The 14,980-nt window shown below is 47.9% G+C and overlaps 1 protein-coding gene across 1 annotated transcript in view; it reads right to left on the bottom strand.

Moving 5' to 3' along the window:
• Window positions 1–8,805: 8,805 nt before the first annotated feature.
• ITSN1 (intersectin 1) overlaps window positions 8,806–14,980 on the bottom strand; it is a 211,205-nt gene continuing 205,030 nt past the window's right edge. Inside the window, exons 35-39 of the mRNA XM_055313423.1 lie at window positions 14,082–14,203; window positions 12,977–13,059; window positions 12,597–12,680; window positions 11,694–11,867; window positions 8,806–9,178 (exon numbers count right to left, since the gene is read on the bottom strand). Of these exons, the coding sequence (XP_055169398.1) occupies window positions 9,030–9,178; window positions 11,694–11,867; window positions 12,597–12,680; window positions 12,977–13,059; window positions 14,082–14,203 (612 nt within the window). The 3' untranslated portion in view covers window positions 8,806–9,029. The remainder of the gene's footprint in view (window positions 9,179–11,693; window positions 11,868–12,596; window positions 12,681–12,976; window positions 13,060–14,081; window positions 14,204–14,980) is intronic.

Genomic DNA, 14,980 nt, shown 5'->3' with positions numbered 1-14,980 from the left:
CGCAACAGGTGAAGACGGTGAAGATGCCCCAGAAAATGTCATTGAAAACGCGACCCACCAAAGGGATACGCCGAATCTATCCAGAAAGAGAGCTGCAAAGGGTGATCCGGAAGCCAGGGGGCTGGGGTGGGGGTCGGGGGGCTCCCTCCCATGTCCTGGACTCTCTAAAGGATGTTTGGTTCAGTCTTGAATTCCTGACCAATCTGCCAGAACTTATGGAAGCTTCTGTGGCACACGGATCTGATGGGAAACAGGCTCTCAAGCCTCTTCGTCCTTCCTGACACAACCACCCTCCAGAATGTTACCTGTTCAAGTCAGTTTTTCGAGAAACACCAAGGTCCCATCTGAGGTCATGGCTACAGGACGCTTGTCATCTTTTTCACACCCACCCATTTCCCTTTAATGAATTCATCACATTCTCTGCCCCACAAATGACTTCCTTGAATTTCTAAAATACACAACTTGGATTTTCTTTTTAATATAAGAAATTTAGTTGGGCTGAACCCAAGTAATCTGATTAAAGGTTTTCTACTCCTGGAATAGGTCTTTAATTTTTTTTCTATAGTTTTATGCACTTAAATTAGATTCCTAAAATACTCTCATATACATACAGAAAAATAATCTCTCCATGACAAATCACATTTTACAATAACAAGTTAAATATTTTGACTACAGAATCTGTGTTAGTTTATGCAACATTTACCAGCATAGCCTCTTGCATACCGTATATACATTTAGTCATGGACATTCCCGTAAACACACAGCAGAGATTTCATGACAAACCCTTTGAAGAGCATAACCTTTTCACTTTATGTAGTAGATTTCTGCATTTTCCTTAGCTGGAAACTGTATAGAAATGCAGAAAACCAGATGCCAAGAGCTGATTATCATACACAGGACATTTTTTGTTGTAGATTTCTCATCTATATACACGTATTTACACATATGTTGACCACCTAGAGATGGGAGGGTACAGAGCTAATGTAGCTAAGGCAATACGACATGAATTGTGTGGTTGCCAACTTCCCTATCTACGCAGAGCTACCAAGAGTCGGAAGAAGGGGGTCAGGGGGGATGGTATAGACTTCAGCTAGCTGGGTTTCAGCCCACCACGTCTGAAGTCGGCTTCACAGTTCAAAGACACTTGGGCTCTTGGCAACGTGTGTTTGAAACGCACGTGTAAAAATAAATCCCATTACCAACGATCTTGCCAGGATGTCTACGTTCGGACACAGGGACTATTTAGCAGGTGACATATTGAGGATGTTGATTTGTAAAATGCACATCTTAATGTTCGTTCAGGAAACATAATGCCAGCACGATGTTAATTAAATGCCCTCAGAAAAATACTTTCTGAGCACTCAGCAGTTTGGAAGATTGCATTGCACGGAGAAACAGAGCTGCGATTTGCTCTTTCATTCAGAGGGACGCAGCCACACCCACAAAGATGAGTTTGCAGTGTCTGTGCAACTTTCTGGTGACATGTTCACTTAGCAAGCTTCATAATCCCAGACAGAATCGGGAAACAGACAGGATTATTGCTCTGTGTGTGTAGAATCGAGGCTGATTTGCCAAGGGCAAGCAGAACTGCAAAGGTTTTGGGGCGTCCAGCCCAGTGCAAGACAAAGAAACAAGGAGCTGCTTTGTGAGGGAAAGGACAGCCAGCGCACGGCAGGAGCGTCAGTCCCAGGAGCTGGCCTTCTACAGCTCGAGGCTACTCACACAGTGGGGTTTTCTCCGGCTCCCACCCCACCCGGCTCCAAAGCCGTCCATGCCATCCTACAGGGAAGGCCTGCCTCCCAGGGACAGGCACCCCTGGCCACCTGCGGACCCTACAGCTGTCTCTCCAGGGAGTGGCCATGGACCAAGCAGCCCAGACCCCAGGGAAGGGACGTGAGCCCTTGTCCCAGCCTCCCTGCCTCTCCTGCCACCTGGATGGTCCTTTGAAGGCAGAGGCTCGAAAAGCCTGTCTGTCCTGCCAGGAAAGGGGAGAAAGGCCCTCGGTGGCCAACTAAAGATCAAAAGGAAGGGTTTTATTTCAAATTAGTGGGTTAAAGACTCCAAGGCCTCTGGGTGCCTTGTGGCCTCGGCCTGGGCGAGGGGCCAAAGGATGAGCAGATGACACCCTCTCTGGGCCCGGGGCACACCTGTCACCTAGGGCCTTGCGTCTAGGCCATTTGTGCTTCTGTGAAATAAAAGTGGATTTTAAAAAGTATCGTCAGCCCAGCGCTCCACACCCTGCCAGGAGGACTTTACAAAGTAAGAGGATGGAAGATGAAGCCCCATCTGCTTCCAGAACCAACTGAAAATACCGCGTGCCCGGGGCCAGCTTCGTGGGTGTAGGATCTGTGCGGTCCCGGGGGACCACGTGCCCACTAGGGCCCACGCTTCCTTTAACTCTCCGCTGTCACCCCCTCAAAATTCTTTAAGTCTCTGCTGTCACCGCCTCAAAACCTTAACAATTTTCAACACGAGGCCTCCAATTTTCATTTTGTAACGGGTCCTGGGTGTGACTGCGGGAGTGTGAGACCAATCTGTGACCTTGTTCGATCTCCATATCTTCATTTCCCCTGGTGCACACACACACCACACACGTATCACGGACACGCCACACACACATCACACACACCACACACGTATCACACTCTCACACACACCGCAGTCACACACTCACACTCAGACTATCCTCTCACACACCGCACGCTCACTCTCACATACACACCACACACATTTAGACACATCACACACGCCGTCACACTCACACGCTCCTCTCACGGGCCACACACACACAAACTACACTCTCACACGCATGCCACACACAGTGTCACACACCACACCCTCCCGCACACCACAGATATGGTCATACACTCACACTCTGCTCACACACCCCACACACCCTGTTATACATTCACACACACACACACATACACCACATACACCCCAGACCACACACACTCTCCCACACATACCATCCTCACACCACACACACATATACCAGACATCCTCACACATCACACTCACACTCTTACACACACCATACACGCGCACACACACTCTCATACGCTCACACACACACCACGCCATGAGCTTCTGCGTGCCCCACCTCCACCCCCACCCCCACCAATTCTCTGCATCTGAAATTCGGCAAGTCCTAGTCTCCCAGGAGGGACACTTGGGTGGCTCAGTGGTTGGGCATCTGTCTTCGGCCCAGGCCTTGATCCCAGGGTCCTCAGATCGAATCCCGCATCCTGCTCCTTGCAGGGAGCCTGCTCCTCCCTCTGCCTGTGTCTCTGCCTCTCTCTGTGTGTCTCTCATGAATAAATAAATAGCATCTTTTTAAAAAATGAGTAAATAAAATCTTTTTAAGAAAAACAGAGACTCTATTATCCAATCCCAGTAGAGGAGGCCTGACCCCTAGAGCCCCTGTGGGAGAGGGCGCCTCCTGGGGGTGGGCGGACAGTGGGGGACACCCCCAACTTACACCTGAGACCCCCGGGGTGGACCTCAGGGGCTCTCACAAACGGGGGCACGCTGAACACCCCGGCCCAGGGGGAGGCACAGGGTCACTAGGTACCCTGGGGGTGCTGGCTCTGGGCCCACATCCTGCCCTCCCCACCCACGGGCGGGCCCCAGGGTGGCCCCGCGAGCACAGTCACAACCCGGGGACCCCGAGGTCTCCAGCTGGAGATCACCCCTTGGCGGCCACAGTGGGGGCAGCATGGGCTCCCCCCACCAGACTCGGCCCAGGTTCCCCGACCACCCTCCAGGCCCGCGGCCCCCCATCTTCTTAGATGGAGAAATAGGAGGAAGAAAGCCATTTGCGCCTAAGAGGAGAAAAGCAAAGGAACCGAGTTTTAGAAACACAGCCACACAGGAATGTTATTTTCTTTTGAACGACAAAAGTACAAAAAAAACAGTGTTCCGAGAAGGAAAAAAAAAAAAATCTCCCTTCCTCCTACTGCATAAAAAGAAGAAACCCTGGTTACTGGTTAATTCTCAGGAAGTATCAGAGAAATGTTCGCTTTTTTTTTTTTGAAGGTTGACCAAATGAGCCCACCTCTGGACACGGTTTTACTTGGTGGGCTTTGAACACTAAGATAGTCACGCTAGTCAGAGGAGCTGAACAACAGAAGCTGGTATAGAAAGTAGAACAGAAGCCTGTTAAAAACGAGTCACAAAACAAAACAAAACAAAACAAAAAAACGACTCACAAAAGCCCTGACATACAGTTGGGGCAAATTTACCCGAAATATGACAACCACACATAGTGTCCACAAAAATGATTATGTGTGTGTTATCTGGTCCCCCAAGGCCGGAGTAATGAGGGTTCCTCTTGTCTTAGGAGCTGATCTGCACGTCACTGATATGATTATTTAGAGGGGGAGGTGAATTTTTATAAGCATTGGGTATTTTTCAAATAGCTTAAAATCAGATCCACAAGCAGGCCACAAAAGCCACAGAGGCAGGCCCCCCCTGCCCACCTCCCAGTCCCTAGGACAGGGCTCTGGAGCAGGATGGGGACTCCCTGGATGAACATGTACTATTAGCATCTCTGGCTCTGTTACTAAGAGGTCACAGCCCAGAGATGAGACCCCCCAACACGTGGGCATCTGGGCTTTAATGCTCCCAAGACAGAGCTGTTAGACGTTTCTATCCTTCACGTGGAGTAAGATTTCCCTGCTTGTCGGGAATCGATTCTGGCGCCTACAGGTATCAGGTTAGGTACCTTAATTGAGCTGGATGACCTGCAAACACACCCTGGATCTGACACCAGGTGAGGTGAGGGAATGGGAGTTCCAGAACTTTCCTTTCCTCAATGTGAAATACACGGCTGTTTTCCAAGTACGATAAACATGCCAACTTGATGGATAGGATATGAAGCAGCCCCCACAAAACTCGGCTCAGAGCACTGCCAGGAGAGTCCTGGCTGCTGACCCGGGCCATTCCCGGCAGGAAGGGGCATTTCGGCACCTCGGGGTATGAGAGAAGGAGGTGTTGCCTTCCAGGGTGCAAACCGGAGGTGTGACTTTTACCAAGTACCTCATAGGGCTGCTCCGACCACAGCGTCTGAGGCCTGCACCGTGTCCTTAGTTTCTGGTGCCTCCAACTATGCTTTTCCCTGGTGGGAACTCAGGCCTCTACACCTGAAGGCAGAGGGGGAGCATCCAGGATATTTCATTTTCCTCCCCTCGCCTTCTCCCTTCCGGCTTGGGGGGCTCTAAACTCATGGAGCAAGTCCATCCCGAGTAAGCAGACCCCCTGCTGACCTCATGTTCACCTCGAGTCTGAACCGACTCTGCACCTCTCAAGTATGCAGGTGTCCGTTTCAAAGTGCTGGCGTTTGTGGTAAAATTCACCTCCAACCTCAAAAGAGAAGGCAGTCAAAAGAAAATAAAAGGAAAGAAAGCCCATGAAATAAAATTTAAAACCCACTAGCTGTTTCCAATGGAAATTCTTCAAGTTGTTCTGCACAGTAACAGATTTTCTTCTTATGAACCGGCCCACCCAACTAGAAAAAGCTATCTGGGGTAGAGATTGTCTTTTTCTCCCCATACAAAGTGTTGGCAAATTCTAAAATATATTCCCAAATCTCCAGCCTTCCTAATAAAACCTGCAGCACCTCATCCATTCCCCTCTTCTCTAATTCCCTGGGATTCTAGAACACTCCTTCTCTGTATGGTCAGTGGCTTATGATCGCACCAGCCAAGCTCCTGGAGAGACAGCCCTCTTGCCTGGTCTTGGACGGCAGGCCTGCAATCGTCCTTCTCCGGTGGCTCCAGCACCCCATCCCCTGACCTCATTCCCACCCCAAAAGACACCAGGGCGTTGGTTACCAAGGTCACCAAGATGCAAGTGATCAATCTACCCACTTTCTGATTTTTTTTCTTTTTTTCAAATTCCGTGCTACTCCACTGGATGAAATCAGTTACTTTCACATACTTTAAGTTCATGCTCAAGTTGTTCAAAAAGCAAAGAGGAAAAAGAAGTCCCTTTTAACATTAATGTTCTTTGGAGCACAGCTCTCTCCTCTGCCATCGGAGGACAGAGACACATTATCCAAGCAATCAAATAAGGAAACCTGGCCCAATTTCTCAAGCATCCCTAGTGACCCTAGCCTAGAAGAGCCCCCCTTCTGGAGTCAGGCAAGCTTGGGATCTGAGTGTAAAACACCCTCCAGGCTCTCCTGGTTCCAGGAGATGCTGCCTCCCTGCCTGCCTGCCTGCCTGCCTGCCAGGGGAGACAGTGTCACCCAGAGAAGCCCTGCCCCAGAGGGACTGATATATGGATTGTCCCTTCAGGAAAGCTAGTCTACAAAAAGCTCCAGTCCAAGGGCTCCTGTTCTCAGCACACAGCCTGTGAGCAGAAAAGCCCCTTGCTGGGCTAGAGGAGGTCAGTGTGGCTCAGAGAAGAAAGGAAGCTTGCAGGGGCATCTGGAGGGCCGGGGTTAAGATGCCAGGACACAGTGGCCTACAGAAACCCGGCATCTAAGAAGCAAAGAGCTAGGCAACAGATCGCTTATTGGAAAGAGACATTTCATCTCTATGAATTTTAGCCCAGGCAGCCAACAAAGCAGAAGCGAAGGAATAGAGGTCAAAGAGACCCCATGCACTGCCCACGCGTCTCTATCCCCCCAACATGACTGCTGAGTCACAGCTGGATCCGAGGGTCAGATTAACTCACCCACAGATAGGCTGGGTCACAGTACAAATTACGCCAGCGAGCGCAAGGACACCGATCCAGAGCCGCTACCCTGGAGGAGCATCTCAGAGATGCTCAATATAGTCACTTGGGGAAAAGACTCACATACTGCTTTTTCATGCCACATTAATTCTGATAATGGGACGCTGTGAGAGGGTGACCTCGCAGACCTACAAGGGTTACAAGATGCTTGTTACTGTTCACATCACATCCTACCTGCATAAACAGTGACGACCAGCACGACACAGAAAGAAAGCCAGTGAAGAAAAAACGTCTTTTCCTCCCAGAAGGAAAGGGATCGGAATGGTGATTCAGGACTACCCCATTTACACACCACATACATTTGGTCTCTACCCTAGAGCATGTCCTTCGTATAATACACTGAACAAACTGGATTGGTTATAGAAATAGGAGCGCATGAGTTGTATGTCTATTTATAGATTAAATCTCACACAGTTTCTTAACAACGTCAAAAAATATAAACGTAAGGTAATTCTAACTGTATTTTCTTCTGGGAAGTGGTAAACAAATGCATGCCTGAAGTTAGACTTGGTCTGTAACAGTGCTCAGTTGAAAGTTTCTAACTAAAGGGTGTGTCTGTTGTAAAAAATACTTGTCTGTTGTTCTCAGATACAAAAGTCTACACTATCTTCAATAAATAAATAATAAAGTGTTTCTTAAAAGTATGAAATGTAAACTTTGTTGCCCCTTCTAACACACACACACGTTTTAAAAATTGCTTGAAATATGACAGGGCTCTTATGGGAAATTATGACACTACGCATTCAGTTCTCAGCAAAGTGGAGACTCGGCCACTATGTTGATGCTACCGTCTATAAAAGCACTTCTACAACCCTAGTTAAATGCTAAGGACCTACAATCAAAGAGAACACCGTCTAACACAGGAAAGCTAGACTCCAGTGCCAAGAGAACATGCAAAGAACATTTCATGACCACGACGAACTGGGATTAGGAGGACAGTCACATGCGAACAAAAGACGATCCCAACACTTTTCATTAGCAAATCAAGTTACTACCTAGTTAACCAGCCTATCTCCTGGCATTTAAGGGGGGTGGGGGGGTGGGGATCAAAGAACTCAAACCAAACAGCTTGGCACAGGGTCATACACTCCCGACTCTGGCAACAAGCACGTGTATTTCCATTACTGAGAGGTTGGTAGTGTGCGGAAGAGGACGGGAGAGAGTCTTAGGTCTTCCTCCCCAGATCTGTGAGGCTTGGATGCTCCTAGAGCCTTCCCCCCACCACATGATGGAGTTCCTTCACATCTTTCCACCCCACTTCCAAATTGTCACTTTCCTTTTTTCACATCTTGGGGACGTCTTTCTTGGGAACACACCAAATACAGCTGCTGGGATTTTCCATGACAATTAGGATCCGCCACACTCAAGCAAAAATGGGCTCAAAGCTGGTCACCAGCAATTACTCTTGTCATGAAACATCATAGGACCTCCAAGGCAAAGAGAATTTTCCAACTGGGCTGGCAACCAGAACCCAATGATATTGTAAAGCAGCCTTTCAGGTGAACTGTGGTGATCTAATCCAGCAGACTACAACTTTGTAGGTAACAAGCTTCCTTAACCGTCTTCCAAGCATGCTGGAAATCAATACTCGATCACCTGATTGTAGCTAGTGATAGTTCTCATTGACATCTATCAATTAAAAAGACCTGGAGGGGACTGGAATGGCTCTAACAATGCACCTGCTAGAATCTTCCATGAACCAGCTCTTCAAAGAGCTAGCGCATCGTCTGATCAGGAGACCATCTCCCCGAGGGATCATATCCAGGGCAGCCTTTCAAATAAGGTCCCAGTAGGGGAATGAGATTCTGGAGCAGCGGCAGGACCTTCATAATTATTTCTAAACGCACGACAGACTAGGCGTCATAGATCAAAGGGCCTATTCAGGGACTGGTGGAGATAAGAAATAGCATTACATGAGTTCTCCAAAAATCCAGACATTGCATTTATAAATCTATAAACCAGACCCACGCCTCAGGCCCAGGAATGGGCCAGACTCCCAATCGAATCTAGCTGGGGGCTATGGGATTTCAAAGCCCCTAGAAGCCATGATGAGACCAGAAGTGGGGACCAAGGAAGACACAGTTTTGTTTCATAAAGTGGGAAATTGTTTGGGGGTGGCGGAAGGATTGTCGAGAATTATTCCTAGGAGTTTTGAGGGGCCTGTCTTCACTGTCTCGTTGCCCTGTGGCTGAACGTCAAACGGTGGTCTAAGGGAAGCAATGCATTTTTCCAGATTGCATCTGCCGCCTGGGGCTGAAACTCTGCAAGCACAGCCTGGGCCCACTTCCCTATGGCTCATCAAACAGCTGCAGGTCCAGGCGGACCACAATCTCTCCTGTGGGAACTTCGTGTAGCAGGAGACACTTTGTAACTGGACCCTTGGAACCCTGGTCCTTCTTGATGTCGGCCACACGGATCTCTGTCCGACCCAAAAAATCTGCAAGGAGAGAAAAACACCCTGCTCAAAGAGAGAATTCCTTGGCTTCAAGGCATGTAGTTGGCATATTAGGAATTTCTCAGTGAACTGTTATGCTCTCTTTTCTTCCAAAAGGGAATTAGGTCTGTTTATAGGAATCCATGAACTACAATGACAGCACCTAAGTTTTAAATGGAATGTAAGGAAGAAAAAAAAAAAAAAAGACTGTTCCAAACTGGGAACAGAGAGGAGTCTAAAAGGAGGTAAAACTGCAGACTATATGGGACTCCTGGGTGGCTCAGTGGTTGAGCATCTGCCTTTGGCTCAGGGCGTGATCCCAGTTTGGGGATCGAGTCCCACATCAGACTCCCTGCAAGGAGCCTGCTTCTCCCTCTGCCTGTGTCTCTGCCTCTCTCTACGTGTTTCTCAAGAATAAATAAATAAAATCTAAAAACAAAAACAAAAACAAAAACAAACCCTGCAGAGTATGACTTTCCCCACACCTGGGGACCTCCTAGGGGCTATAAGCTTCCCGGGAGGCAATGGGACATCGCATGTCGTATGAGCTGTGCAAAGATTGGAAAGAAGTAGCTCCCTGGGTTTGTCAGAGGAAGATACTTCATGATGTCACATCCTTTTCAGAAAAGCTAAGGATGGTGATCTAGGGCTGGTCCTTACTATGTCCCCTTCCACATGCCAGGGAGCAAATGCAAGGTGTGGGCAAGGAGGCCACAGCCTGGGCATCCCATGGTTCCAGCAGTGCTCCCAGAACTGCCTCAAGACCACTTTTCATCAAATACTGAGTGTCAGTAGAAGAACAGATGTGAACATATTTGAACATTTTTTAAATGCGAAGCAATAACATGATGGTATTAAATGGGCCTCCAGGCCATAATTTCTTCATTTACTCATTTAAGAATTATTTATGGATATATACTATGGGCACTTCTGTGCAGGAAACAGCCTTCTTTCAAGGTCCCATTTAAAATGTGGGAATTTGGGATCCCTGGGTGGCTCAGCAGTTTAGCCCCTGCCTTCGGCCCAGGGTGTGATCCTGGGGTCACGGGATCGAGTCCCGTGTCAGGCTCCCTGCACGGAGCCTGCTTCTCCCTCTGCTTGTATCTCTGCCTCTCTGTGTGTCTCTCATGAATAAATAAAATCTTTTTTAAAAAATGTAGGAATTTGGGGTGCCTGGCTGGCTCAATAGGAAGAGCATACAACTCTTGATCTTGGGGTCATGAGTTCGAGCCCCACGTTGGGTGTAGAGATTACTAAAAGAAAACAAAGAAGCTTTGAAAAAATAATTTTTTTTTTTAATTTACGATAGTCATACAGAGAGAGAGAGAGAGAGAGGCAGAGACACAGGCAGAGGGAGAAGCAGGCTCCATGCACCGGGAGCCCGACGTGGGATTCGATCCTGGGTCTCCAGGATCGCGCCCTGGGCCAAAGGCAGGCGCCAAACCGCTGCGCCACCCAGGGATCCCTGAAAAAATAATTTTAAAAAATAAGTTGTGGGAATTTTTTTTCTGGTGGACAGATATAGCTTTATTTTGCTCACCTCATGGAAATAATCTGTGATGTAAGAACAAACTAGGATTTTCCATTTATACCCCAGTGGAGTTAACACTATGTCGTGATATTTCACTGTCTAAAACAACCATAACAATCCGGTCTCAAACCTTCACTCATCAGAATAAAAACTGACAATGAAACACAGTAGGATCCCACATGTGAGAGACTGTTCTGGAGACGCTGTAGTATTTAGGCAGTTACGTGCCTGTCTTTGGACCATAACTAAAGGTGCCTAACTTACGATGAGATAATTCATTTAAGTATTAAAAGGCAAAAGCCACATGGAACAATTTAAGTCTTGCACAGATCTTGCTAGCCGTAATCCCTCACTCCTACCACTTAACTATACTCTTTGAATATAATTAAGTTGATACTGTAATCTTTAAATGTGTTGTCTGATTTTTATTGGGTGAGGAAGAGAGAATTTCTTGGAACCATTGACCAGACCCCTGCTTTTCCAGGCTCACAGAAGAAACGGACAGCTGGTTGAAGGAATATGCATCCAACATAATTCTGTCCCTTTGATTAACCAGACATATCACCCAAAGGGCACTGATTGATTCTTGCCACACCCGTTGTGGGCTGTCGTTCTTCTTGCTCAACTGGCTACTTTTATCCATTTTCATCATGGCTTTGGGCCAAGAACTCAAGGACTGGGCTGAGACTTTGGGGGATAGCCTTTGTTGTAGTCACTTGCTTTGGGGAAGCATAGGCCCATGGTCCAGGGTCTTTATCTTGGACCACTATACACCAAGCACGCTTTGTCCACCTTCCCTGAGATACCGCAGCATCAGTGAAGGCCTCTTTCTAGAAGAGGCTGAGTCTTATCTTGTGTCAACCTCATCTGTCTGGAGGGAAGCCAAAAAACCCCGGCCACCAAGTTCCCAGGTAGAAAGCATTCACCCACCAAAGCTGAGTGACAGGGAAGAAGGAAGGACACCTCAGGGGACCATTCTCTACTCACCGTCTGGAGAGAACTGGTCCCTCTCAAACACGGTGATGCACAGGACCTCCTGCTCCAGGTCTTTGATGAAGAACTGGCAGTTGGAATTCCACTTGGGATTCAGAGTGTCCTGGATCGTCTTGGTGATGTGACACTGGGAACCCATGGTCACCTCACAGTACGGGTTACTTTTTCCTAGAGTGGATAGAGTCTGCTAGACTCCTGTGTGGCTGCAGGCTCTTCTGGGCATGGCATGACAGGGGCATAGCCACACTGAGCAGCAATTTCCCTCCATGGGTCCCTCATTTCTATCCCCTCTCCCACTGCCACATTCGTTAAGTGGCATCAAATGGAGAATCTGGGGACTCCTGGGGGCTCAGTCAGTTAAGCATCTGCCTTCGGCTCAGGTCGTGATCCCAGGGTCCTGGGATCGAGCCCCTCATCGGGCTTCCTGCTCAGCGGGGAGCTTGCTTCTCCCGCTCCCCCTGCTTGTACTCTCTCCCACTCTCTCTCAAATAAATAAATCAAATCTTTTTTTAAAAAATGGAAGATCTGAGTGAAAACCTCCACCATTCAGCATCAGACTTAAGCTACGATCCTTAAATATTTCTAATACTTAAACCATTAGATTAATGAGCTTTAAAACTAGGCCTTTCCAGTCTCCTTGCTAGAGCCTTAGAATGCATTACGTCCACAGTGAAATGGCAACCACTCAGATCTCTCTAAAAAGCAAAGTGGTGGGAAGGATTAAATTAAGGGGGGGGGGACTCTAAGTTTTTAATAAGTGTTTGAGAAACCAATTCTGGAAGGAAATTTAAGATTATGGCAATAGTCCATTTGACTTAAAGCTGGCTGGGCAGGGGTGGGGGATTACAGAAAAGCCTCCCACCCTACCCCATGCTGGAGGAAATTTGGGGTCCTTACCATGTGACCGACAGGGTTTCAGCTCAATGCCCTCAACCACGTTCACCATCAACCTTCCAATACCTGTCGCCCTTTGGGAACGGACTGTGATGGCAGGAAGAACACAAGATGCCTCGTTGAAACAACTGGCTCCCTCCCCATCTCTGTCTGCTTCAGATCAGCTGCCCCTTCCTCCCCTTACACTCTGGCTTCCTGGCTCCTGGAATTTACGCTCCACCCTCACCCTGCACCCCACTCTCCATCTCCTCGACGCCCATCCTTTCTCAGGCGCAACCCCCTCCACCCACAGGCCCGTCTTCCACCTCTAGGGACCCTGTGCCCAGCCTTCTGTGCCCAGCTTGGCAGGACACACAGCAGCCACACCGCTGAGCAATGCATACCCAGGTACGCCTTCTCCCGCTTCTTCTTCTCAGTCTCTATATAAAGTTCTGAAGCAGCTTTGATTTTCTGCACCCAGGCAGTCCTTGGGAAGAAAAAGACAGAAAGGTGCCAAACAGAACTCAGGGGAAAAGGTTTCAGGTCTGTTCAGACTCAGCCTCCAGGACCCTACCTGCTTTGTTCATTTGCCCCTTAACAATAAAGGCTGGGAAAGAAAGTCTGGTTTTATGTCAAATGATGCTAATAATTATTCCTACCATGAATAAGGAGGGGATGAGTGGTATTTTTATTGATGTACTCGAGACTGGCCTTGGCCTGGGTGTCCCCGTGGAAGAGAAATGCTGTCCTGGAGATGTTGGCACACAACTCTGTCCTCTGTTACTGAAATGCATCCCATTTTTGCCTTCCCGAAGAAGGCCAGATGGATCTCTCTTACTAAACCATCCAAGGGAAGACCAAACTCATTTCCCAGAAACGGAAGCACTTTACATGGAAAAGCAAACACACTCTGGGGGAAGCACTATGGCATGGTGCTTTCTCCTTCATTTCTTAGAGACCCATGGATGCATAACTTTGGCCAATTTTCTTGCTTGGCGCAAATGCTCTTTGGAATGCCGTTGGCCTTGTGTCAAGTTCACCCTTCAGAAATGATCTATTTCCTTTGGCTCTAAGGCAGAGTCTTGAATACACAATTGAGGCAAACTACCCGCTGCTCTCAGATCCAGAATGTCTGTCCAAGCCAGACAGCTCAGGACGGGGTCAGGCTTGGGTGGTCCCATTAATCCCCAATTAGCCTTCCTATTGGTCTCTGCCACCTGGGAAACCTTGGGAAATCTGATCTCAAAGAATGATGAAGATGTGTTTTTTAAAAATTCTAAAGCAAAATCAGTTTCAATTCATTCTATTTTGAAAAATTCATGCCACGTGTTAAACTTTTGAGAGGCTCTAAAGAAAAGTATTAAGACCTCTCTCGTACCCCCTCCAGCCAAAGGTTATGGTATTACAACTCAAGAAATGTTGGGACCTTCTGGTGGATTAAATGTCCCCTATGTGTCCAGCACCCAGCGGAGCCCAGGTGCCCAGAGCCGGGGAGGTGGCAGGTCTTACCTTTCATTTATGCTTTCGGCTCGGAGGGTGTAGACTCGGTCAATGTGGGAGATGTGGAAGATGGGCTCATCTCCAGAAGGGTCAGTGGGTAATTTTACTAGAACCTCATTCAGGAAAATAGGCTGAAAAATAAGGCACAGGCATTATAAAACCAGACTGGGACTCTGTTTCAGTGAACTGTGAGTGTGTGTGAGCCTACATGCACGTGTTTTAGTAAACTAAACTTTGTGTGTGTGTAAACTAGTTTCTAATTTCCCATAAACTAGAAAGAGGAAATGCGTGTGTGTTCCAGTAAACTCTACTGGAATAATGATTTTGTGTTAATATCAACTTTCACGTATTACAAACTGTCAATAGGGATTTTTGCCTCCTTCATTTTGCAGGTGTTTTTTGGGTCCTTTAGAAGAAGAGCTGACTGGTCTGTTTTGGCAAATCCTAATCAGCCAACAGTCCCCACGACTTCACCTCCAGCCAGTTCCCTCAAAGATTTTCATATAAAGTGGCTAGTGACAATCCACATAAGTATGTTTTCCTTTTCCCCACCATCAGGCTAACTGCTGCTTCAGAGAAAATTCGTCTGCAAAATCACCCCCAACACAGACAAATTTAGGAAAACAGTAGCCCAGGACGCGAAGACAAACACAGCTATGGACATAGGAGCAGACCAAATAAACAGCAGAGGGAAATTCTCCACGCATTGACTGTTTAGATTGGCTTTTGCTGGGAAAAGGTGAGGGGCACAGATGTTTCAAGCCATCCCGGGCAGTTTGGAGGCGGATCTGGGAACGTTTGGAAGGTGGGCACTCGAGTTCCAGTTTTGAGCTTTGCCAGGCCTGCCTCATCCGTAACCCTAGACCGTGAGCCCCGCCAGCGCAGGGTGTGCTGTCGCCTGGGGACCC

Source organism: Nyctereutes procyonoides, unplaced genomic scaffold (assembly GCF_905146905.1).
Source record: "Nyctereutes procyonoides isolate TBG_1078 unplaced genomic scaffold, NYPRO_anot_genome, whole genome shotgun sequence".
Taxonomy (NCBI): Eukaryota; Metazoa; Chordata; class Mammalia; order Carnivora; family Canidae; genus Nyctereutes; species Nyctereutes procyonoides.
Note: the sequence above shows the minus strand (reverse complement) of the source record. Positions and strands in the feature narration are given on the sequence as shown.